This window comes from Hyperoodon ampullatus (assembly GCF_949752795.1).
Source record: "Hyperoodon ampullatus genome assembly, chromosome: 14".
Lineage (NCBI taxonomy): Eukaryota > Metazoa > Chordata > Mammalia > Artiodactyla > Ziphiidae > Hyperoodon > Hyperoodon ampullatus.
This window is the reverse complement of record NC_136927.1, coordinates 4989777-5017057: the sequence shown is the minus strand read 5'-3', so window position 1 is coordinate 5017057 and position 27281 is coordinate 4989777. Positions and strand designations below refer to the sequence as shown.

The 27281-nt window shown below is 45.4% G+C and overlaps 1 protein-coding gene across 5 annotated transcripts in view; it reads right to left on the bottom strand.

Moving 5' to 3' along the window:
* CYTH3 (cytohesin 3) overlaps positions 1-27281 on the bottom strand; it is a gene marked incomplete at both ends in the record, with an annotated part of 89857 nt that overhangs the window by 52208 nt on the left and 10368 nt on the right. The window contains one exon of one of the 5 annotated variants that reach the window (XM_079720217.1): positions 24240-24294. The exons of the other annotated variants lie outside the window; for them this stretch is intronic. Within the exon in view, the coding sequence (XP_079576343.1) occupies positions 24240-24288 (49 nt within the window). Of the gene's footprint in view, positions 1-24239; positions 24295-27281 lie in introns of those variants that run through there. 5 annotated transcript variants of the gene reach the window in all.

The window sequence follows — 27281 nt, the reverse complement described above, 5'->3', positions numbered from 1 at the left end:
TAAAAGGCAGCAACGTATCCGTGCTTGGCTCCCGCTTTCAGCTGGAAGACCGGACAGGTCCCTTCCATACCCTCTGCACACCCACCCCTCAAACAACAGTCCCCACCACCCTCCCCTGGAAAGCAGTGTAGAGACTTTCTCATCCTTGCCAGGAAGCCTGCACCACGGCTCAGTCTTGAGCAGACTGAACACAGCTGTACAACAGCTGGCACTCCACTTCCCATTCACAAACAACTAAAAGGTATAATAGAACACTCGAGGAGTTTAACGTGCGGTGGGGGAGGGCTGTTTTAGGGCAAAGCACGCAAATCAGGGTGGAATCCATGTGGTTTTTTTATCTCACAGTCCAGGAGGGAAGGTGAGGTTGGCAGTCTGGGCTGAAAAGCCCAGAGATTCTTCCAGCTACTCTGTGGCTAAGGTCCTATGAACCTTCTAATCATCTCTTGAAATTTCAGCCTGAGCTGTCAGGTTCTGTAATGCAATTCCGAGCCCCGATTCACAGTCAGGGTCTCAAACTAAAGTGACAGGACATCTCAACGGCTTCAGGAAGTTGACAGCACAGCAGAACTTGGGCGAGGAGGGCTGGCTTTTCCAAGTCCCCAAGACTGGGTCAAAGGGCAGCCCTGGCACAGGGGTGTGTGCTCTCCCTCCTCTAAACCCATGAAATGACAGGAGAGGCTTCTGAAGAAAGAAGGAATCACTAATAGCCTAGAAATGCTGAAATCACCTCAAAATGGAAAGCAGACAGGTACAGATGGAAGGAGAAATCAAATTCAAGGAAAAACACATGCAGTAACATGGCTGCTGTTTTAAAGGCATTCTAAGCCTCGGGTGAGTGGATGTACTATGTGCAAATGGTTTTTTTAAAAAGTTGAACAGTACAGAAAGGCTCCTAATGAAAAACACACGACCGTCTCAGACGGAAAAACAGCATTTGATAAAATTCAACAGCCCTTCATGATTAAAAAAAAAAAAATGCAGTAAACTAAGAATAGAAGATTTCTCAACCTCAGCAAAGGATCTCTGGCAGAAACCTGTAACACTCATCAGACCTGGAAGTCTTCCCAAGAAAGACGGGCCAAGGCGCGGGCCCCGCCGTCACAAACAGCTGCCTCCAATTCACTGGGCTCCCAAAGGGGAGAAGCATTCACATCAACTAAGTTTTCAGTAATTAGCAAATCTGTAGTTCTCCACCCAAATGGGCTGTTAGATTCTTTGTGTATCTTCCAAGACCACCTCATCTCATAAACTTTATTGAAAATGTTCCTGAAAACGTTATTAGGATTCCTCCGGCAGAAAATTCCACCGTGAATGTGAACAAGCAAACTTACAGGACCTCAGCTGAACCAGCATTTAAAAACTCAACTTTCTGGAGAATGAGATCCTCTGATTTGCTGCAGGTCTGTTTCTTTAATCATGGAAACGTGGTAGGTGGGGTAGATTTCAACAACCAGACCATTGCTCAGGCTCACTCTGACTCAGAGTCTCCTATTTAAAAAAAAAAAATTTAACAATGAACGTGAATGTGAAAATGTGAGGCTTTCCCTTATTTTACATCCTTGTTTAAGTGTTTAACTCTGCTAAACCAAGGCTCACAGAAGAATGGTCTAAGGAACCGTGTTCTGGATTCTCCATTCCCTTTTACTGTCTCAAACCGCCGCCGATCACCTCCTTTCCAGTTTCAAAGAGGCATGATGAATAGACCACACAGCTCAGCACTTTCATAAAGGAAAACCGTGTGTCCCGGGCTTAGAGAACATTTCCATTTTTATATACATTTGCTTTAAAGCTCATACTTTTTCCATGTCCACAGAAGGACATACTTAACAGGCCCTCTAGCCATGCTCTGTGCAGAATACTCAGCACCAAATACGGAGTATTTTGCAGGGAAGAGAGCGGTTGGAAAGAAGTCTTTGTAAGCAAAGAAATCCAGTTCTCCAGTTGTGTGGGAGGGCAGGATTCAGGGGTCAGGCCACGCTGAAAGAGCCAGGCTGGGAGCAAAGAGACTCCCCCCACATGACCTTAAAAATAAAAAATGAACGGTTTTAAAGCAAGTCGAGGAGGCGAAAGAACTTCTTATCTGCATCCAAGCCATGCTCAACGTTAACATTTCAGCTTCTGGAAACCTGGGCCGTCTCCCCCCGCTGAGACGCGTCCTCCCACTCCAACACCCCTCCCACTGCCCAGATCCGCAAGAGGATTCCCTCACACTTGAGAACACTGTATTTTTAAGAATGATTTTTTAAAATCTCCCTTTTTAGTAGGAGACTACCTCCTTCCACTTTGTCTTATCTTTTTCTTTTCCCTAATTCCTGTGATGGGAAAAGGTCCCTTAATTTTGTTAGACATCTTTATTGGCAACTGGCAGCTTCTGAGGCTGTGGTGACTAGGAGAACAGAAGATGCTGCACAGGGCCGCGAGAGACCCTTCGTTCTGAAGGCTCCCGGCGCCGACACCAACAGGATCAGAGCCACTGTGCGCACACACCCACCACGCGTCCTCAGAGCACAGAGCAACAGATGTTTAACAGCTGTCCAGTAAGAGCACAGACCAGAGGAACAGGAGGTAAAGCTTGACTGAGCCAAAGAAAGTGCAGATCCACGGAGGAGACGCGCAGTCATGAAAGGCGGCCGGGGCGCCAGACCCCCTGACCGGCTCACCCCTCCCAACCGCTACGACCTGCAGCCAAATAAACAAAAGCAGTCACGTCTTAACTTTAAATACGTTCCCCCAAAATGTTAAAACATGTCTGCTTCTCTTTTTAAAAATATGGTGCCTCTTTAACCTTATAAAGAAACTATCTCGCTACCGCCAGGCGTGCTCATTTTCCTGAGAGGCACACAGAGTGGAGAGCGCGTGGCCACCAAATCAGACCCCAGGAACACGCGACCGGGGGTCCACAGCTCAACTCCATCCTCACAAGCCTCGTTCAAGTTATTTCATCTGGTTAGGTCTCAGTTTCCTCATCTGTGCAATGGGGCTGATAGCACCAATCTCAAGGACGGCTGTGAGAACCACCCAGGAGCTACTACTCCAAACACAAAGCGTCGAGTGCAACATCTGGCACATGGTGGACAATTAACAACCGACCATTAGGTGCTGCTGCTGCTGTTACTGCGATTCTATTAATAACTGTTAACATCCTTCACCTAGAAACTTACAAGGAGTTTCTCCTCCTTCAAGTAGAGCCTCAGGCACCTAAAGCTAAAAACTACCTATCTATTCCCATTCTACTAGGCAGGGAAAGAGGAACTTTGGGGGAGATTTTTGGATCCTGTGGAAGGCATCAAATGACTAATGCAAACCCCAAGGAGACAGAAACAGTCAAAAATAAACACTTGGAATCCCAATTTGCATTCTACTCTATCAGCCACCAGACTCAAGGAGAGTTCTGTCTTGGAGGACTGAAATTACAATCTGAAGAATGTTCATCTCAGTGCGATTTACATGGAAAAAAACCCCAATGTAATCCAAGTGTTCACAACAGGAGACAGGCTTGCATTCCAACGACAATACCACACAGCCAATCAATGACAACGTGGATCTCGCTGACATGGAAGGATGTCTACAACATAATTAAATAAGAAGAGCTGGGCAGGAAACCCTAAGTACATACAATTGTGCTCGTGTTTTGAAAAATATATATACTCACTCACAGAAAAGGCAAGTTACACAAACCAAAATGGTGAAAATGGCAGGATTATAGATGACTTTCATTCTCCTCTTTGTAATTTTCTGAAATTTTTTAGGAGTTTGTACTTTTGCAATCAGAAAAAAGAAAATCGATCATGCTATTTGCGTCTCAAAATAAGACATCACCCCGCGGCTGAGCAGGTGGCGCGTGGCTGCCCACGGTTCACAGACAGCTGCTCTCACAGCCTTCAGCAGGGTTTCCCCTGACCCCTTGGGGTCCTCTCTAGGCCTTTTCCCTCCCAACTGTACCCACCACACCCAGGGCTTTCATTCATTTAGCAAATACTACTCCACGCCTGCCCGGAGCAGGGACTGTGCCTGCAGCAGGGCCACGCACATGAGCGAGACCACAAGGCCTCCGCCCGGCTTCTGCTTTCTGTCCTGTAAGGCAAGGCAGCATATACCCCACCCCACACACGCACATCACCATCATCATCATCATCATCATTATTACAATAATAATAACAGTAAGTTCTACGAGGGAAAAGAGAGAATAGGAACTTTAGACTGAGGATTAGGGAAGGGTGAGGAGGTGACCCGGAAGCTGAGTAGGACGGAACCAGATGAAGAGCAGGGTCAAGGCTAAGAGTGCTCCGGGCAGAGGGCTCCGTCCGAGCAGGGACCCAAGGGCTCTGCAGGAAGTGAGAAACTTGCTCACGGCTCACGTGACAGCGTGACAGCGTTTTGCAGGGAGGGAGGGCCAGCACCTCTCCCCAGGAGCCTCACCACCGGAGGGCCTCTGCAGGCCCAGAAGCTGGATTTGTTTATTACCTGCCAGGAGTGGACCCATCTCTCAGGTCCTCAGTTACATTAGTCACACTTGAGAAATTTATGTTTCAAATCAGCATGCCCAATTATCCATGTGCAATAAGAAATACAACTGCGTTGCTTTCAATGCCGACAGATCAATTCAGAGATAAATAGGAACCTATCCCAGGGGACAGATACTAGATATTAACACGATCGCCACATCATTCCCAAAGTGGGGAGGAAATGGAAAACCGCTGCGTGCCCGAGCAATCAAACCAGAAGGGAGGCTGTTTAAGGGCATCAGGATCCTGACCAGATGCCCCCGTGCCTCCACAGGGACACCGCACGAACACCCGAGCCCACTGCTGGCGCCTGCTGCATGCATCTTCACGTTCAGGACGGGGTCGCCACCGAGCTGGGCCCCCAGAGGCCAGCAGGCCAGCTCTGCCGCTGCTCCAAGGACACATCCCATCCTCGCCTCTGTTTTCCTGGTCAGGCAGCCACCTGTGTCCCTCTGAGCAGCAGATGGTATTGATTTTACAGTCTGTAACCCCAGGATAGGAATTAACTTCCCCCATTCACAAACGCTTTGAGGATACCTCACTGCTGTCCTGAAAAGCCTCAAAACAAGGCCCTCTTCCAGACTCTCTCGTCCTAAGTTCTTCTCTGATCCTAACCGGGACAACCTGGGTGCTCCGCTTTTGCGCCCGCACCTGCACCCCAGTCTTTAAACTTGCCTTGTCTCCTGGTCTCTCCACACCCTCGAGGTTTCACTTCCTCCCAGTCGGCCCAGAGGTGCACCTTTCTAACGTTTTCCTTACTTTCTAGCCCTTCCACCAGACCCACTGCCAAGCCCAATCCTGGATAAGCTGAACCACCCTTTAGTCCAACCCAGACATAAGCACATTCCTGACAATTAAAACAAACCAGGAGGCAAATCAGTTCTCCCACCTTGGGAAAACGCCAGCCAGACGCAGGCAGGCCCTGGGAGCCGTGGCTGCAGGAGAGGCCAGAGGCCTCCAGGGACCAAGCACGCTCGGGCTCCGACTGCCAGGCCTGGGGACACGGGGCTCTCTTGCCTCCCGCCTGCCAATTAATTCTCCCAACTGCCATCCCCCTGCTCCTGCTAAGACCACCACCGAGAGTGCAGTGCCTGCTGACCCTCCCGGCCTGACGTGAGGGTCCACCTGCCATTGCGCCGTCCATGGAGCCCTGGGGCCGGGAGCCTGCTCAGCAAGCTACTTCTGGCCGGGGCTCTGACTCACAGACTGTGGTCAAGAAACGCACAATCTGGAAACGGCCTGGCCAGTGCCAGCAGCAAACAGGGCCCAGTGGTGCAGCTGCAGCAGTAGCCAGACGGCACCCTAACCAGGCTCTGACGGCCCAGCTTCCTCTGGCAGTGCTCAGTTTTCTGGGCGGGGCTCTCCAGGCTTCCCACAGGCTCTGTAACTTCCCCTGTGTCTTTCCAATGCTTTCCTTCGGTCACTCGAAAGGGCTCTCCCACTGCCTCCACTCTTACCCCGCCTCCTACCTCAGCTTCCTGGCATCCCAGGATTCTTTCCTTCTCAAGCTCCTTAAGTAGGGCTTCTCCCTAAATATTCATCCCTCAGGCACCCACTTTCCTCACTCTACACATCCTACGCTTCTCTTGATATCTCAGTGCTTTCACAATGTCGAACATCACCTAGGTGTCGGTTACTCCAGTATATTCAATTGCCTGCCAGACAGCCTCATAGGACGTCATATAGAAATAGCACTGTGTCCAAAAACTAACCCATCATGCTGAACTCTGCACGTTCTGTTTGTCCTGTTCCATGCCTGGATTCAAGTCTTTTTACTAGGAATCGTGTTAGACAAGCTTTGAGTTATCTTTGACCTACATCCAAGAGGTCACCAAATTCCTGTCAACTCTACCTCAGTAACAAGTTTTTGTTTTGTTTAAGACAGTAAATCTGTCTCTTCACCTCTAGTCCCAGTCTGTACCCTATCACAAGACCTCATCACTGGTCCAAACTTGACGCTGCACCGTTCTCTTTCTAAATCACAGAGCTGATCACAGAGTTACCACCCTACCGGCAGAGCTGTACTCGGTAACTTTGACCACGTGCTGCAGGAGCCTGGTGGGGCCGCTGCAGAGCTGCTCTGACCACAGGAGAGGTCTGTGAGTCAGCCCTCCTGAGGATGCCATCATCAGATGAGTATAGGCACCCACTGCCCTGGAAAAAGAATAAAAGCACCTTCTGGGTCCTCACCAAGGTCTCCTTTGCAGTAATTCAAATTCCACTGGTCCAATCTGCATCTGGGCCAAGGAGCCTCTTGGAGGCCAAGGAGAGGTGCCCTCGTTCCCTCCTGTTAGAGAAGCTCCCAGGCAGCCTGACACACTGGGCGTCCCAGGTCAGCCGGCAGGCGAGGACACCATGAAAGGTTGACTCGGCCTCAAAACCAAGGTCCGGATGCTCAAGGAGGGCGCTGGTTTCAGCACAACTTGTACTTAAGATAGAAGCCCCCGGGGACCCAGCGACCCCGCCAAGCAGCTGTGCTCGGGCAGGAGCAGCTGCGTATTCAGCGCCAGCAAACAGAGCTGTGCCTCCCCCAGCTCTCCGGGCACACGGCCTGACCAAGGAATCCCCGGAGGCCTGCAGGACAAGTCCTAGGTCAAGAAGGATCATCCTGAAGGAGACGGTGGACTTCCCAGTCCTCAGTAACGAGAGGGCTGGAGTGCTTTGTTGGAAAAATAAGGGGCGTGGCCCAAGCTGGTGGAGAAGGTCGTTCCGTCACAGACGGTTCTTCCCCACCTACTCGGCACAGGAACCAGAGCCTCCCTCGCGCCACCTAAGTGCCTCTTCCCTGGTCCTCAGAGATGCTTCCAGCCTCTTCTCCCGCCCGGCCCCTAGCCTTGGCTCGCTGCCCGGAGCACACCGCGCTTCCCCGCCGCCGTGCGCATGCGTGTGCTCCTTGCAGGAGGGCCCGCCCCAGCCGTGGACCGCCTGCTGATCCTCCGGGGCTCGGTCACCGCTCGTTCCACGAGGTCCGCCCCGGTCCCTGCGGCCAGAACTGCTCCTCCCTAAGGCCCTCCGCGGCCTGGCCCGCGAGGCCACCAGCTCTCGTCCTGGACTCCGCGTCCCCCCACAACCTCCCCCCACCAGGCCCCTCCTCATACACGATGCTCACCTAACACGTATGACTCCCAACGGAAACTGGACACCACACAACAGCTGGCAGGGTCCCGCCACCAACTTGCACAGGTTCCTCACCTATGAAGTCGAGCACATTGTAAAGCCGCCAGGCAGAGAAGCCCCATTCAAGTTCGGGGATCCCTGTTCTCTGCTCCACAACTCGACTCCACAGAAAGAGCAGGGCCTCCCATTATTAGAAATTTAATTAATTTAAAAAAATAGTTAAGGAAAATCAGTACAAGTCAGTAGACACAAATCCACCACTGTTTAAAAGAAATCTGGAATGTCTGTAGAGACAGGATTGGCTGCCGCTTAAAAATGAGACCAGCCCCGCCAGTCGAGGAAACCACACATGAACACCCCTCCCAGGCCACCTGGGTTCTCCTCTGTAACTAACGACTCCAGGATTACAGCCTCAGGCAGGAAGACAACTTTGCAATCTGAGCAAACTGCACCACGTAGACACAGAAGGGGTTTAGAAACCCTGCAGAACGTATTAACAGCCAATAATCATTTCTTATGATTAACTTTCCTCCCCCAGTCTCCAGAAGTGTACTTATACCCGCCTGCTACACAGTTTCAAAGAGATTATTGAAACTTCCAGATTTCCCAACTTTTTTTAAATTTTTTAAAAATTTATTTTATTTATTTATTTTTGGCTGCGTTAGGTCTTCATTGCTGCACGTGGGCTCTCTCTAGTTGCGGCGAGCGGGGTCTACTCTTAGTTGTGGTGCGCGGGCTTCTCATCGCGGTGGCTTCTCTTGTTGCGGAGCATGGGCTCTAGGCACGCAGGCTTCAGTAGTTGTGGCACGAGGGCTCAGTAGTTGTGGCTCACGGGTCTAGAGCGCAGGCTCAGGAGTTGTGAAGCACAGGCTTAGCTGCTCCGCGGCATGTGGGATCTTCCCGGACCAGGGCTCGAACCCGTGTCCCCTGCCTTGGCAGGCGGATTCTTAACCACTGCACCACCAGGGAAGCCCCCAGATTTCCCAATTAATGTTCTAGAACAGAAGGCCTGCTTCTCTTTAATACAAATGAATAAAGCTACAACTCTTCATAGGAAAGACAGCTAAATCAACAAAACAGTTGCCTCAACATCAATAGTCAACAGGCCTGGATCAGCTTCTGACTTTTTCTTGTGGGGGGGGGTGTGCATATTTCCTCACTCCACTGCTCAGAGAAGGCTCATATCTAAGCAGAGGGATCCTTGTTGAGAAGCAGCTCAGAATACTGCAGATCAAAGCAGTTGGCTGCAGGACAGGAGCTGATCAATGGCCACCACTTGGCAGCCAACAAGCGGCAGCCATCACCCTTGGGCAGACACGTACTGTCTCAATTCACGTGAGTTTAGCCTGGGACAGTGTGGCGTGTTAGGGGCGGGAGGCACAGGTGTCACAGGATCCCGGGATCCTGCTTTTCAGAGGACGGCACCTATCTGCACCCATAAAGGCTCAGAAAACAAATCACCACATCGATGAAATTAGTTACTAAGAAGCAGCACCCACCTCTCACCTACCTGGTTCTCTGATTTCTATTTAAAAAAACATAACTTTGATTCCCACGGGAGTTTATACCAATTAGAAAGTTCCACTTATGTGTCTAGGCAGTACACAGGAATTTGGCTACTTCTAAATGTATCTTTATTTTGTCTACAAAAAGTCTCAGCCTACTTCCAGGGATGGCAAGAGTAACAAACCCAAGAGAGAACATGACTTAGCTACACACATGGATGTACTCATCCTGTATGGCTAGAAAGCGGGCTCACACATCCACTTGGCTGAGATGCTGAGCAATGAGCACAGGGTCGGCTATGGGCAAAGAACCAAGGTTCTCACTCATTCAAACATTCTAATAGGAGGAAATACATTTTAAACATCTTAGACAACCTTCCTACTCTATCAAGTATCCTCTGCGGTTGGTTATCATTCAAACCTAGGAAAATGACTACAGAACGTGTTCCAACCAGAAGAAGGATGAACTATTAATATTTTAAGAGCCAGTTTTTTTTTTTTTTTAAAGAATTTCTTTTTACGTTCCGGTCCATGAAAATCAGAAAAAAACACTGTGAATCTTAATATCTATTTAACTGCTTCATCTGTCACCAAAAGGAACAACCCTCAGGCTCCCATTCAAGCACAATTCCTCCCTGCAGGTAAGTGTTTGAACAATTTCCACTAAAGGAACTTCTTTACTTCTCTTCTAAAAAGAATAAAAGGAATGAGGAAACGATATTGAAAGATTAAAGAAATGACTGCTAACAAACAAGATGAAGTTCAGTAAAGGCTAAAGAAAGCAGTGTGCTTAGTAAAGGAATACAAACCACAGCATGATGTAAATAACCTACAGTAGGGGTGAGCATGCTGAGTAAGCAAAAGCAAACTTAGAACGCCTTTTGTGAAACTGTTCTGTATGATACTATGATGTATACATGTCCCTACACATTTGTCCAAACCCACAGAATGTCCAACACCAAGAGTGAGCCCTAACATAAACTGGGGACTCTGGGTGATACTGACAGCTCTTGGTAGGGGCATCTCTGTAACAGGTGTACCACCCCCTGGGGGCTGCCCACAGGAGGGTGGGGTGGGGGAGGGCAGCAGGTACATGGAAAACCTCTGAAATTTCTACTCAACTTTGCTGTGAACCTAAAACTGCTCTAGAAATAAAGTCTATTTAAGAGGGGGGACGAAAAGAAGAAAGGCAGCCCTTCCTTTCTGCTTCTGTGGTCTCTGGCCATCGCCGCCCACATGTTGCCACTGCTGTCTCCAGCTCCGTCCCCTTTCCCCACTGCACTTTCTCCTTTCGCAAACACACAGGCTCCCAGTGTTTGAACTACCATCGTCAGTTAATGACTTGCAAATGTGATTCCCAGCCCTAGTATCTCTCCCTTAAGCTTCAAACCTATGCCTCCATATGGAGGGCTCACTAGCGGCTCAAAATGAACATTTTTCAAAAACAGAACTCAGGGCCAATGCAAAAGGCCAAGAGACTAAAATCAGAAGAATAAAAACTGAAAAGGAGGAGATAAAATTATCACTTGCCAAAGAAATGACTGGGTAAGTAGAGAATCCAAGAGAACCAATCAAAAAGCTACATTTCTAAAACCAGTAATATAATTTGGTAAGCTAGTGAGATACAAAATATACAGAAATCAACAGCTTTCATAAATCCAAACAATAACTAGTTAGATAATAAAATGGAAATGAAGTGGAAAGAACACCTCAATTACAACAGCAATGAAACATCAAGTAATGGGAAATAAATTTAATAAATGTATAAAACTTACATAAGGGGAAGGAAAACTTGAACACGTTCCTGAATGACCTAACAGACTTGAGCGAGAAGACACACCATGTACTTGGATATAAAGATGCAACATCAGAAAGATGTCATACCCTCCAAGGTCATCTATAAATCTAATGTCATCTCAAAGCGGCGGCTGTTTATTCTCTGTTGTAGACAGGCGGATTATAAAGATCATGAGGGGGCTTCCCTGGTGGCGCAGCAGTTAAGAATCCGCCTGCCAATACAGGGGACACGGGTTTGAGCCCTGGCCTGGGAAGATCCCACATGCCGCGGAGCAACTAAGCCCGTGCGCCACAACTACTGAGCCTGTGCTCTACAGCCCACGAGCCACAACTACTGAAGCCTGCGTGCCACAACTACTGAGCCCGCGCACTGCAACAAGAGAAGCCACAGCAATGAGAAGCCCACGCACCGCAACGAAGAGTAGCCCCCCAACTCACCACAACTAGAGAAAGCCCGCACGCAGCAACGAAGATCCAATGCAGCCAAAAACATTTAAATTAATTTTTTTAAAAAATAAATAAAGATCATGAGGAAAAACAAGCAAACAAAAAGGGCCAGGAAAACTCTGAAAAGGAAGAAAAGTGAGAAGGGGCGAGGAAACTAACCCTAAACAGTATTAAAACACCACGGCCTATGAAGAAGGAAAATCGTGTAGTACTGACGTAATAGACAGATCAATGGAACAGAATAGCAAGTCCAGAAAGACTCAAATCAGATGGAAATTTAGTGTATGACAAGGTGGAAAGGTAAAGATGAACTTTTTAATAAATGGTGTTGGGACAAAATAGTCTTTTGGGAAAAAAAGATAAAGCTGTATGTATACCTCACACCATACACCAAAATCAATGCCAAGTAGTTCAAAGATTTACATGCAGCAAGGGAAACTACAAAATAAAAGACAACACTCTTTTATAATCCTGGAATGGGGAAGTCGTTTCTAAGTATGACTCAAAATTTAGGTGTTGCAAAAGAAAAAAAAATACATTTGGCTGCATTAAAAAAGTAAGATTTGAGACTTCCCTGGTGGTGCAGTGGTCAAGAGTCTGCCTGCCAATGCAGGGGACATGGGTTCGAGCCCTGGTCCGGGAAGATCCCTCATGCCGCGGAGCAACTAAGCCCATGCGCCACAACTACTGAGTCTGAGCTCTAGAGTCCGCAAGCCCACAGCTACTGAGCCCATGTGCCACAACTAGTGAAGCCTGCGTGCCTAGAGCCCATGCTCCACAACAAAAGAAGCCACCATAATGAGAAGCCCGCACACCGCAATGAAGACCCAACACAGCCAAAAAAATCAGTAAATAAATTTATTTTAAAAAAAGAAGCTGGGGCTTCCCTGGTGGCACAGTGGTTAAGAATCCGCCTGCCAATGCAGGGGACACAGGTTCGAGCCCTGGTCCAGGAAGATCCCACATGCCGCGGAGCAGCTAAGCCCATGCGCCACAACTACTAAGCCTGCACCCTAGAGCCTGTGCTCCGCAACAAGAGAAGCCACCACAAAGAGAAGCCTGCGCACCGCAACGAAGAGTAGCCCCTGCTCTCCGCAACTAGAGAAAGCCTGCGCACAGCAACAAAGACCCAACGCAGCCAAAAATCAATAAATAAAATAAATAAATTTTTTTAAAAACTATTTAAAAAAAGCTATTGTATTAAAAAATAAATAAGATTTTCTTTATGGCAACAAAACAAGCAAATAAAAAATAAGCAAACAGAAAGTCATAAAAGCAAAGTCAGAAGAGAAATGGCAAATTGGGAGATAACATTTGCAATTCATGGGAACAAATCCCCCTATGAAAGAATGATCTTCTAGAAGTTGAAAAGGAAAAGGCCAATAACCCAAAAGATAAATGGGCACATAATGAGAGGAAAGCAAATGAAAACTCAACTAAGATTCCATTTCTGACCCATCAGGCTGTCAAAATCCCCGAGTTGGCCAGCATTCTCTGCTGATGAGGCTGTGGGGATTATGCGCCCTCCCACGTTGCTGGTGGGAGTTAAGAACAGTAAATGGGTGTGGAGGGAAGTCTGGTGACGTCCACCAACATCTCAAATCCATTTTCCTTTTGGGTCTGGAATCCCACTTCTGAAAATTTATCTCTCAGATAAATTTGCAAAAATTGGGGATCCGTAAGGGGAGCCTATGGGATTAGCAGATGCAAACTATTGTATACAGGATGGGTAAATGACAAGGTCCTGCTGTAGAGCACAGGGAACTATGGTCAATATCCTGTGATAAACCAGAATGGAAAAGAAGATGAAAAGGAATGTGTATATGTGTGTGTGTGTGTGTGTGTGTGTGTGTGTGTGTATAAAATGTATATATATGTATATGTATAACTGAATCACTTTGCTGTACAGCAGAAATTAACACAACATTGTAAATCAATTGTACTTCAATAAAGTTTTTTTTTTTAAAGGGGAGGCTGAGTTGAGGATACATTTAGTTCGGGTTCAGTGGGATATATTCATGTGGCTTTTGGTCACTTCTGCGGATCACCTTATAGGAAAGAGGCATAATAGACAAATGACTCGAGGAATGCTCTTCCTGCCCTGCACCTACTTACCTGATGAAACCATCAACAGTGGACGGGCAGAGGGGGTATTTTACTGTGAACAGGTCTCTAAGTGCCCAACACCAGAAGGGTGGTGAGGGTAGTGGAGGAGAAATGAGGTTTGAACGGTATGGGGTCAGAAGGTAGTCTGTGGAAAATGGTTCCCATCATTGGGTATGTACATTTTTAAATAGAAGATCTGATTCTAACACTGAAGTTTCATCAAAATGGAAATGCTCTCCTGTTAGGAATATACTTGATGATTACCACATGCAATAATATAAATACATCCTATTTTTTTCTTCTTTGGTGTTTACTGTGAAAAATAGAATTTATGAGAATTCCTATGTGTATAGGTTCTAAACCTGTGGTCCAGAACGAGCAAGTAAGTCTGTGTTGAACTTGCATGTTTGATGCAGCCCCGTGAAATCACACTGTATCTGGTGCAACTTGTCCTGATGAAGTCTGGTAGTGCCAGATTCTACAGATAAAATCGCATACAAAACTGCCACCTAAGCGACAAAACAGCCTGAAGAAACATGGTTTCGGGAGACAAAATTCCACACCTGCTCATCTACAAGTCACGATTAAATTATCTAACTCAACACAACTTAGTGGCAATTTTTAAATGCATTTCAATTGCATTTGTACATGCATGACATTTAGAATAATGTTGTATATTTTTATCATTCAAAAATTCATATATGATATGAAGAAGTATCCTGGTAAGATCCAAAACCAGAAGCTGTAAGAAAGACTGGGGAAAGCTTCAAAATGTAAAAAAGAAAAGTTCTTGTATTACAATGGAAACTTAAAACTCTCCACGGTCACAATCTTGAAAGAAACTTTCCTAAATTATCAATAGTTTAAGTTTTGCATTCAACCATCCTAGGGGAAAGACTGAAATATCTTTGTATTCCTTTCACAGTAAAATAGGAAATTACTGCTATGTGGAGAGGCTACCAATTAGCTAGAGTAGGCGACGAACAACGGGAGGAGAAGCATAAAGTTGTGCAAGAATAGGAAAGAGCTGTGGCGTTTCTGAGTTTTCACCTGCTTGTGGTTTTATAAGCTCTTCAGAACTTCTAAGTTGTGACTTCGTTTTCATTCTAAACAATTTCGCTTTGATACTCAATTCTGTATTACTTCTCTTAAAGAGGGTGTTCCCAATTATAAGTTTCAGGTCCCACAAAAGCTAGCTCCTCCCCTGCTGCCCACGGATGCTCCGAAGGGGCAGTGCCCTCGGCTTTCAGTGCTCGGCACCCGCGAAGGTGCACCTTTGGGAACCTGCGTCCAGAGGGAGCGGCCGCCACGCCAGACCCTCCTCACTTCACCTCCGGCCACACCACCCCTTCCTCAAGCCCTTCTGCCTCCAAGACCTTCCTAAAGATCTGTCCAAAAACACCTCGAAACAGCATGGGGATGAGTCACGGATGATCTAAATTTGTAAAAGAATTCATTTCACAAAATGGACAAATCTCCCACCAACCCCCTCCTTTTAAAAAATTTTCCCAAATGTGGGCCAATAAAAAGCAGGTAATGCTCCTCTAAATAAATTCAAAAAGCCAATGACAAAATTGAAACCGGACCATGGTACTTTGACCTGATGTGACCTTATCCCATGATCAAACTGACCTATGTTTTTCTCCCTCTAGTGATGTGGAATGTATATAACTTACTTTAGATTTCTAGTGGTTACCGTTATTTTTTCAAAAACCACACCGCTAGGGCTTCCCTGGGGGCGCAGTGGTTGAGAGCCCGCCTGCCGACGCAGGGGACGCGGGTTCGTGCCCCGGTCCGGGAAGATCCCACGTGCCGCGGAGCGGCTGGGCCCGTGAGCCATGGCCGCTGAGCCTGCGCGTCCGGAGCCTGTGCTCCGCAACGGGAGAGGCCACAGCAGTGAGAGGCCCGCGAACCACAAGAAAAAAAAAAAAAGAAAAAAAAACCACACCGCTAACTGTATTTTCCTATTCTTCAAGATTAAACATAAAACAGTTGAGACCCCCCTTTGTAAGACAAGGCAGGACTTTTACTTCCTCCCAACCTTCCTGTCTCCCCCATCGCCTGCTTCTTGGCTTATGTTAGTTACTTGGATCCATCTTTATTATTGCTGCCATTTTTACTGAATTAATGGGGTTTTTTCTTTTCATTACATATCTTCTCTTTCAAGATTTATGACATTTGAACTGTAACCAAATTTATAATTATACACTTCAATTTATGTGTACATGATTTCAATTCAATGTCAGTTTTATTTTATATCCCAACTTTCTCCTTCCTGAGTTATTTTAATTAACCTTTTAGTGGGTTGGAATTTATCTTTGAAAAGGTTTTTTTTTTTTTTTTTTTTTTTGCGGTTCGCGGGCCTCTCACTGTTGTGGCCTCTCCCGTTGCGGAGCACAGGCTCCGGACGCGCAGGCTCAGCGGCCATGGCTCATAGGCCCAGCCGCTCCACAGCATGTGAGATCTTCCCGGACCGGGGCACGAACCCACGTCCCCTGCGTCGGCAGGTGGACTCTCAACCACTGCGCCACCAGGGAAGCCCTGAAAAAGTTTTTTTTTTCTTTTTCAAGAAAAATTCACAGCTGGTCTGTCAGGAGGATATTAGGTACAGGTAGCAGAAAAAGAATAAGGACTAAGGAAACAAACTGGCTCTCAATTCTTAAGTGCAAAGGCAGGGTGAGCTCCAACCACAGGCAGGGTGCTAGGCCTGACTTCTGTACCTTTAGAGAACATCTGTTTGTTGCTTTCACAGATGAACAGCAATTAGTGTAATTATTTAACTCTTGGTTACAACCTTTTTTTTTTTTGCGTACGCGGGCCTCTCACTATTGTGGCCTCTCCCTTTGCGGAGCACAGGCTCCGGATGCGCAGGCTCAGCGGCCATGGCTCACGGGCCCAGCCGCTCCGCGGCATGTGGGATCCTCCCAGACTGGGGCACAAACCCGTGTCCCCTGCATCAGCAGGCGGACTCTCAACCACTGCGCCACCAGGGAAGCCCAACCTTTTATTTTTTTATTTTATTTTTGGTTACAACCTTTTAGCCACAAAACTCTCAGCCTCCGCTCTACTATCTTGTGGCAATGTTATAGTAAAGCCTAAAATCATCCTGATTTTTCCTTCTTTCTAGGTAGCCTTTTTTTTTTTTCTCTCTCGCTTCTGACTGGCTGCCTGTAAGGCATTTTATCTTTGAAATTTAAAAATTTCACCAGCACACAGTTGCTCTTTCCACTAATTTCATCTTAGCAGAATGAGCCCTTTCAACACACAGAAGCAGCTGTTGTTTTTTCAGCTCAAAGATATGTTTTTCCATTGTACCTCTGATTACTGTTTCTGTTCTACTTGTTTCGTAGTTTCTTCAGGAACAACTTATTTAGATCACAGCACTAATTTAACTTGTTACGTCGGAAATGATGCTCTTCCTGCAAATGCATTTAGTATCATTACGGTTTCTTCTTCTCAGCTCATTCATTTCACTTTATCTGCCTGTTGCCTTATCTCCTCTTTCAATCATTTATTTCAGAGTATGCCTTAAATTTTATTAAAAAACAACACAAAGCAGATTCAACCTGAAATTTACTTATAGTTGCTATGATTAGTCTTCTTCAAAATTACACTTTTCCTCTGCCTCAAAAAGCATATAGCCCCCTCCCTTATTTTATTTTGGCAACGTGTTTTTATTTATCGTTGAACAGTGATATTCAGGTGCAGTTTGCCCCCAAAACAATGTCTGGTACTCCTTAGGATGCTGAGTTTCGTGGGCTTTTTTTTCCTGATCTAAGTCCATAAGCTGAAGGGCTGATGCACATAAAGTTGCATCACCCATTCATGAGTGGTCCAGCTTCTCTGTGAATCTATCATGTTGGTTCTGTGACCTAGTTTCTGTACATCATTCTCCATCTGGCAGGGCTTCCGATCCAGAGAGTTGGGGTGCTCCCACTGCACCAGGGAGGACAGCTGCAGAGCTGGGGGAGGGGGACACCCCACTAGTCTTGAGCATTTTGCAGCCGCGTTGTGTCCTCCGGCCTCCGAGTACAGCTGCCCGAATACCACTGCTGCGAGGCAGCCAACCCACCCCAGCTGCCTGCAGCCATGTGGCCTCACTCACCCTCTTCTCCCCCAAATTAGCAGAGGCGATAGCATGTCCTCTTACACTTCTCCTATCCCTGCACTGAGCTCTAGGGAAAGAGTCATGAGTCAGCACTTGGTATTTCTTCACCCTGATCCCGATTCTCCCCATTCATTTTTTACACTTTTTTTTTCCCCTCAATCACTTCCATGAGGACCTAGTGATTCAAGGGAGGAAGGGAGGTAGAAGTTAGACAAACGCTAGTGCTCAAGTCACATCTTCCCTCGACTCTCCAAGGATCCTTCTTTTAGGTGTTCTTCTATCTTCTGAACGCTCTTTCTTTGGGGGTCAGCTATTCCCGCTATAAGAATGTACTAAATCTTCTCTTCCGTGTTGTCAGTCTTCCCCCATCTGTCTGGAGGCTGCTGCTGTCTGGACATTCTTACAACTGAGATGCAGCTGCGTGGCTTCCTCCAGCACTGGATTAAGTGCCTTCTCTCGCCTGACTTCTGTCCTGAATGGGAAGCTTCACTGTGCTCTGTCCCTGGCAGGTTTCACTTGGGATGAAAAGTCAGGGCCGCAACCTTTAGGTTGAAAAGCCCCCATAAGACAGAAGGAAAAAAAGCTTCACTTGGGGTGCTGGTACCTACCCAGGGAGATCCAATTCTCCCCCAGAGAATGCTATCTCCATAAAGAAATATTTGCCTGATGGTAAAATGCTATCACCTGCCTGCCTCAAAACAAGAAGAAGGGAGAGGTGGGAATTTCCTGGCAGTCCGGTGGTTAGGACTCAGCGCTTTCACTGCCATGGGCCTGGGTTCAATCCCTGGACAGGGAACTAAGATCCTACAAGCCATGTGGTGAGGACGACAACAACAACAACAACAACAAGGGAGAGAAGAAGGGGAGAGGTTCCCCAGGGACGGCAGCCCGAGTCTACGTGCACGTCCATGCTCGCTCAGCTCAGGGGACTGCCCGGGAGCCCTGCCCGCTCACTCGCAATCTGCATTCTGTTTTATCTGTTTATAGGTTCCAATTTCTTGTTTCTTCCGAAGGTTTGTTTTAAAAAAAAAAAAAAAAAAAAAAAAAAAAAAACCTCTCCTCTGCTAAAGGTCCCTTTCCCAGCCCCTCTGCTGCTCGGAGTTTCCTATCGCTTCCTTTTTTATTGTTTGCTGGGATTTCAGGGTGAACAGAGGATGGAAGTCTGGTCTCATGTGTCCACCGCTGGGATCACACTGGCAAAGCCTCACTGGATCCCCGACCAGTAGATTCTTCCTGCTTTTATTAACATAGTTCAGTACGGCTCCCTGGGAAATTCGGTTTCTTGAACCCCTATATTGGTCTTCAGAGTAAAAATTTTCTACAGACGACATGGTTCTGCTCTGGAGGCAACCATGCACAACGGTACAGACATTATAAACTAAGGTATTATGACAGTGAGGCTTCAATTTAGTCCTTCAAGTAAAAAGGTTGAAAATAAACTTCAACTTTCTCAATGAGAAGAAACACATGCAAACCTAAAAACCTTCAAGACGGCATACAAACCACGGATTCAACCATGGGACAGAGGTGAGTAAAATCTCTCCCAACACCAAAACCAATCCAAGTCTCCCCTGCACTCACAGGAAAAGTACAGGTGCTCTACACTGAGTCATGTCAGGACGTGGATGTGCCTGGAAAATGGAATCATGCTACAACATGGATGAACCTGCTCAGCGAAGGAAGCCAGACACCAAAGGCCACAGGGCACCTGATTCCATTTACATGAAATGTCCAGAACCGGCAAATCCATGGAGACAGAAAGTAGATGAGTGGTTACCAGGGGCACAGTAAGGAGAATTATGCTGATGGAGATGCGGTTCTTTTTGAGGTGATGAAATGTTCTAAAACTAGGTGATGGTAGCACAACTCTGTGAATATACGATACTAAAAACCACTGAATTGTATTCTTTAAAAGGGTGACTATTCAGACATAGAAAACAAACTTGTTACCAAAGGGGAAGGGGGTCAGGGTGGAGAGGGATAAATCCGGAGTTTTGGATTAGCAGATACAAACTACTATATATAAAATAAACAACAAGGTCCTACTGTATAGCACAGGAAACTATATTACAGGAAATATCCTGTAATAAACCATAATGGAAAAGAATATGAAAAAGAATATATATATGTATAACTGAATCACTTTGCTGTACACCAGAAACACATACCACACTGTAAATCAACTATACTTCAATTAAAGAAAAAGGAAAAGTTAAAAAGAAAAAGGAAAAGGAAAATCAGCAGGATATTTGAAAAAAAGTTTGAAAAAATTTTCAAAACCTAAAAAAATTAAAATAAATAAATAAAAGGGTGAATATACTGTTATGTAAATGATAATTCAATTCCCCCCCCCCCAAAAAAAAGAAGAGGTACTTTATTACCAAATCAGGCTCACTGCTGTAACACCTTCATTAGATCAAACAGTACTTCAGGAGAACAGGGTCTCTGATACTATATAGAGCAGCAAACCAATCATTTATAAATCTTTTTTAAATATCAGATTATTCTTAAGTTTAAAAAAAAACCTCAAAACCATGAGTAAAACTGAGACAGGAGAGAAGTAAAGGAGACTGGTAGGAAGTCTCTTGAAGGGCCGTGAAAACGCTCCTTTCAGTGGGAGACAGAAAATAGTAACTTGCGGGGACCCAGGAGACTGAAGTGTCCTAGTGTAAAACAGGTAAGGATTCTTCAAAATATCGTTCCTGTCGGTACAGATACAGCAGTGACCTGAGAAACAGAACAAAGCTCCCTTAAATTTGTTAAGCGGTACCCATCTCTTATATCCACTGAAGTGTCACTGGTTTATTTTTCCTATAAAGTTCATACAGCCTTAAGACATTCAACAATATTTCTGTGCTAAATACTATATTTACTACTGATGTCCTGAACCACAGAAATGTAAAGAGATCATCTAAAACTAGAGTACAGAATTTCAAGGAAACCTGTCCATAAAATCAAATCCAAAAACAACAACCCGGAAGATCACTACAGAACCGCGTGATTCCTTCACAGGCAGCGCTGGTCTCGATTTGCCCCCAAACAGGATGTCTGGCTACAATTAGAAGAAATCTGAGAAATGTGACCTCCTTAACATAAAAAAAGGAAAACAAAATGTTCAAGATACACAAGCATGTGAAAATTACTAGTCGTATGATAATTACGTTTATCACAAAAACTGTTTCAAAACACACGATCCATCTTCAGCTACAGGGTGATGATATGTACTTGTTCCTTGTAAGACAGAGTTGATCATAGATACAAAGCTTTTATAGGAAGTACTTCGAAGCAGACATGCAAATTTGACGTTTAATTTTATTGAACTACTGATTCTGTACTTACTTGCTCTCTGGTTAACGCATAACTATGAGTTCTGCTGAACAGATCTAAGCAAAGAGAATGAATGCCTCTTTTCACAGACGGCTGCCACCTCCACAGGGGTGCGGACGGGTCTTTGAGGAGTCCCTGCCCCGTTGTACAAGGGGAGGGCTCAGTCCTCTGGGTTCTCACAGGTACTATTTTCTGCCCCCCCGCCCCGTCCCGAAAACAACACGTCAGCCTCATGCATGTTCTCTGGTTACATGGCTGTACACCTAACACGATGAAAAGGGAGAGACTAAAACACCTACTGGACTTGTCACAAACAGAACGAACACTTCAGGGTGGGTCTGAAAGGGAGACTCCTGGATCAGGTCCTGCTTCTTGAATACTTCTGTAGGGTGTCATTTTTTTTCCCACCCTGCCCTTTCCTTTATTGAATTTTCATACAATGAGCTTGCTATGACCATCACCGGATATACTAACAACAACAAAGGAGTTACAGCTGGATCCTGTATTAGTCTCAGCTGCAGCTGAAGTTCAAAAACGTTGAAAGCCAATAGCAAGGCACTGAGGGAAGGGAGAAGAAAAAGCCTCCTTCCTGGGAGTTGAAAGGTCTGCTCTTTCTCCAAGGTTCTGGCAGCAAAGGCATCTCTTCTGTATTATGTAAATATAGTTTGTCTTACTAAGTTTTCCAGTTCTAAAAAGTTCGTTTCTTTGTACACCCATGGCCAAATATTAAAATAAAATCCTTACTGTGTTAAGCCAGATAACTAATCACCTCCATATGCGGGTAGGCCTAACCAACCGCTGTGTATGTTTGTTCCAAGTTCGCCCACGCACATACTCCACTGACATCTGAGCTGTTGAGTAACTCCTTTTGGTCACCAATCTAATCCACATTTACCAAAGAACAAGAAAAATGAATGGGACTTTGACCTTGAATCAAGCAGATAATTTTAACATATTTATAATTTTAAAATGACATGAAAGAAACCAAAGCACTCCTCTCTTCTGTTCATATATGTGATCTAGACTACAGGATTCAAGTAATGGTATGAGGCAACCAGCCTGGACTCTTTAAAAAAGTCAGTCACTGGAAAAAAAATTTTTTTTAAGACTGAGGAGACATAACTAAATACAAGGTGTAAACCCCGATGAGAACCTAGATAGGTAAGAAAAATAGTTATAAAAGACATCTTGAGAACAAATTGGAGAAAGCAGTATTTGGACTACATGTGAGATGATAGTATGAAATTACTATTAGTTCTCTTAAGTATGGTAATGGTGTGTTTAAGTAGGAGAATGTCCTTAGGAAATGAATGCTATTTCGTATTTAAGGATGAAGTGTTATACTATATGTAACTTACTTTCAAACGGGTTAGCCAAAAAAAAGTAGTACATATTAGACATAAGGCAAATGTGGCAAAAATGATAGCAATTAGGTTAAAGATACATGGGTATTCACTGCACTATTTCAACTTTCCTGTAGATTTGAAAATTTTCAAAATACCAAGTTGGAGGAGAAAAGAAAAAATAATCATACTGCCAATCATCAGCTGTTCCTAAACCCAAACACAAAACATCTTCCAGTTTGCTCTGCTGTGCTTCTAAGGGTGGTCAAGGGGCTGACTATGTTGACGACAAAAGGTTTTACAAGCCGGCTGTTTATTGGGGATTTTTGACAAATGTTTCATTAAATAACTCCACTTGGGTTTTTCAATGTCCATTTTACATATGGGAAGATTGAAGCTCTAGGAGATTAAGTAATTTACACAATCAAGGCTAGAGGTACCACAGCTGCATATATTTGCTTAAAAATACGTCAACAACAGATAACAACCAGTTCAAATGTTTAAGCAAACCTCTCTAAGAGTCTCAGATTCTCAGAACAAACCACTAACATCACAGCTGACTATTTTCTGCCTTGAGCTGAGGAAACTGTCTGAAACATCCTTCGATGGCTGACCTGACAGAGCAAACAGGCAAAAATTCTGAAATCTTAATTCCCAGAGATCACAAGGGGGAAGGGGGCCTCTCCACTCCCACGGGACTGAGGTTATCTGGGAAGGAGTAGCTGCGTGGTTCTCTCCGGCATGGTTCATCCCAGCACAGCCTGCCAGGAGGAAGCACAGCCGAGGACAAGGAAGGCCGTCCACCACAGCGCTGGACCATCCCGAGGCTCCCAGCTCCAGTAAATGAATGAAAGTAATGGTCTCTGAATGGAGGGGGGAGGGCAGGAGGGACATGTTTAGGGACACCAGGGGAAAAGAGCTTCAATAAAACATGCAGAAACAGTCTCATAAAATGAAGGGTTTACACTAAAAGACTCCCCTCTCTAGCACTGGGGGAAGATAATCAGGTTAGTTTTACCACCTGAGCTTGGCCTTTCATCTCTAACTAGTGAAAGCTGGACCGGCCCTGACTGTCAATTTACAACTCTTTAAGCAAATGGCTCTCCTGTCAAATCTGTTCCTGAAATTCCCAGTCACCGATGTGTCTCTTGACTGCTAAAACCAAGATAAAACCGCCCGAGCCAAGCTCACGTGACTAGAGAGCTTCCAGACGTAGGGAGACAGCTGGGGCCAGCGACCAGCCACCGAGTGGGGCTGAGGGTGTGCCCCCGACTCAGTACTGCCAGGCAGGCCTACACCACATTTCCAGGTGCAGACTTTTCTCTCAAGAGTGCAATTCTTTTTACCCTACCTCGAATTTTCACGGGTCAAAGAGAAAAGGGAGATAAGATTTCAAATGCAGAAGTAGCCAGAAGACTTCTGGAAGTCTTTGTCGTCTCTCCACGCGGGAGGGTCTGCTCTTTGTCAGGATCATAACACTGGACAGGAAGACATGAGAAAAGAAAGGCCTCAGACGCCCCTCCGCTGGAGGAGAAAAGGATGGAGGCCGCCCGAAGGTACCAGGGACTTAAATCCTAAAGCCAGATGTCTAAGTACCGACAGCAGCAGAGCCCAGGGGGAATAGCTCGGCTTATGTTCTTTCCAGGTTAAAAAAATAATCATGTTCTGCACATCCAGCCAAACTGCTGGGCATCTGTGAGGCAGAAGCACCACGAGGGCTGCCGGAGGACGTGGGACACGCGCCCCGGACTCCTCTTGTGAGCAAGATTCTCAACACCTAAAGGCCAGTCTGACCCGCAGGGAGGAGGGAAGAAGGCATGTGATGTTCTTCTGTCAAAATAAAAACATCATAGTAACCGTCTGACCAGCACACAGCTTACCCACTATTTTAAATGAAAAGGCTAAGCTTTAGAAACATGTGACTTTGGGGAATCTACAGCAGATACTCTGTGATTCCTGGGGAAATGCAATGCTTCAGAAGAACAATTATCTAGCATTAAGATTCTTGTTACACAGGCAATGAAAGGCGTCATTTTATCCTCAAGATGGTTCTTGCTCTCATGAGGGCATCACATACTGAATCAAAGTCTGCAGTCACTTGTCCTCCCACACTTGGGAAATACAGCCTCATCATGTGAACAGGCCAAACATTTAAAAGTCACTGAAATCCTCCCATTTTCCCATACTCTAATACAAACAAAAATGAATTCATTTGCCTGTCTCAATTCAAAAAAATTTTAATCTAATTACTGAAACTTGGAAAAGGACATGCTTGATCATTTTATTTCCTCTCCGAAAAGAGCTAAAAGGAAGTCCTGTCTTCTAACAGAATATTAAATGGCCAATGCCTGCCACTTCCGATTACTGCATTTTTTTAAATATTTCTGTGTTAAAATAAATGTAGTCATGGACCTCCCTGGTGGCTCAGTGGTTAAGAATCCACCTGCCAACGCAGGGGACATGGGTTCAAGCCCTGGTCCAGGAAGATCCCACATGCTGTGGAGCAACTAAGCCCATGAGCCACAACTACTGAGCCTGCGCTCTAGAACCCATGAGCCACAACTACTGAGCCCATGTGCCACAGCTACTGAAGCCCGAGAGCTCTAGGGCCCAAGTGCCGCAACTACTGAGCCTGTGTGCTGCAACTACTGAAGCCCGCGTGCCTAGAGCCTGTGCTCCGCGATGAGAAGCCACCGCAATGAGAAGCCCGCGCACTGCAACGAAGAGTAGCCCCCGCTCACCGCAACTAGAGAAACCCCAGGTGCAGCAATGAAGACCCAACGCAGCAAAAATAAATATATAAATAAATTTTTTTTAATGATAAAAAATAAAGAAATGTGGTCATACGGATGTGCCAAATGAAACTGTTAATGGATTTACAAGCATGTGAAAATATATTTTGCTTTATTCAAAGTAGCAGAAAGTGTTCATCTCAAAAAGAAAGTGTAACCTAGCTCAGTTCTTAAAGGGATAAATATATACACCCAGTGAACACGTGTGGCAGAGAGAAGAGGTTTCCTCTTGGCCCTCAATGGCCAAGATGAGAGCCTTATTCTTAATAAATAAGAGAATGAAACCCGCCTACCGCTCCAGTCAGTATCAGACAACCCCGCAGCCCTGGTTCCAGCCACTTCTCCTCAGCCCTGGAACAAGACAGGTATTTACAGTCACATAGGACAGGACACGTGGAGACGCGGTTGGGTGGGGGGCGCTCCCCAGTGGGTGAAGCCCAGCAACTCCACCAAGGGTCCAGCAGATCATCCTCAGCGTGGGGGCCTGGAACTGGACGGACTTCGGGGACATTGTGAATGTGAGTTGGCTACCCACCCAGGCCCAACAAAGGCCATTGTAAGAAGAGGAAGTGGTTCTTCCCTGTGTATTTTTCCAAGAAGGAAGATACCCTTCCAGGAAGTCCCCCTGCTAACTGCCCTTCACAGCTCATTGGCCAGACTTAGCTTTACACAGTCAGGAAAGGAAAACCTTACCTGGTTTAGACCATTTAAGATTCACTTCCTCGTGGTGATACGGTCGCTTCACAATGGACAGATTATCTGCACAAACAGGGTTGTTAAGCAAGGAAGGGAGGGAGGACGGGTTTGTGATGGGGAGCACAGTGGCCTGCTACAGACTCGAAGTCAGCCCTACCGAAGGCCAGCCTGCACGGCAGTGCGCAACAGAGAAATGAACCAGCTGACCGACCTTTCCCCTGCCGCCCCAAAATATCTAGATCCCATTTTATGGTTTAAAATCAAGGGTTGTTATTTAAAAGTTACATTTTATAGAAAGGGAAACTTTTAAGATTTTAAAAAGTCTATCAGCCACCCTAGCACTAAATTAACTACAGAAATAGCTAAATAGTGACTGTTTTAATGAGGCCTCATATTATCAAATTGTGGTTTTAAAGAACCTCCAGAATGTAAAATAAATGCAACCCAGATGTTCATGAAAAAAAATGAAAACAAGATTGTTTTTACTTCATAGCAACCAAATAGGTCAACCCATTTCCTCCTTCAGAGAATTCTCAGAGGACCACAAAACTCTACTAGAAGAGCATGTGTTTCATATGTATCTGTCCAAAGAAAAAGGAAACTCTGCTGTCCAAGATAAACGGAGAATATTATATGTTCCCATGAAAGTGAATTAGAAAACGGCAGTAAGGCTGTGTCTACACGTTGCCAAACATCTGGATGAAAACCGAAAAAAAAATTCACTAATTAGCTAGATATTGGGAAATACTTTTCCATCATCATTAAAATGTCTGCTTTTATAGCAAACTGCCATTTTTATTTATTAATTACAGGAATAAGTTGTTCCAAAGAAGAGTACAGTGATTAAAAATAGCCCTGCTGCAAGTTTAAGAAAGGAACTTATTTCCCCCTATTTGCACAGTGCTCCTGGTGACATTAAGTCAGCAAAAAGAGTAAACTTGCTCTATCAAAGTAAATCACAAAATATTCTTAGCCAACTAAATTGACTCAGATGAGTCTTTTCTAATATTTACGGAATACTGAAAGATATTTACCCAAGATAAACGTTTGCTGAGTTGTCGCAGTCATGTTATAAAACACTTCGGGATCTCACGTCTATTCTATCATGTCGACTGTGGGGCTGACATTAACTATGAAAAGTTTATGTTTGATTAACTTCAGTACCAGGATAGCGAGTCATGTATTTTCTACTCTCATTTAAATGATTTACTATTTTCCCACAAATTCAAAATATTTAATATGCTTTTTGCAGCTTTTAGGATACTTTGGTAAAACCTATTTTTTCATTTCATTTCACTTCAGAAGTTTCAATAATCCTCTACTACAAATTGATAAACCTGCTTCCCGAAGGACGCGCCAATAACCTTTAAAAAAATAATTTCTCTCTTCCAAAGTTATTTACACTAAGAGTGTCTGCGTGCAAACAGCACTACTATTCTAACTCACCTGATGAATTACTGTCGGTCCTCTATCAGAAGGACTTACTTGAGAAACGCTTAGTTGCAAAACAAACGCACATTTCCCTCCCTAAGCTCCCA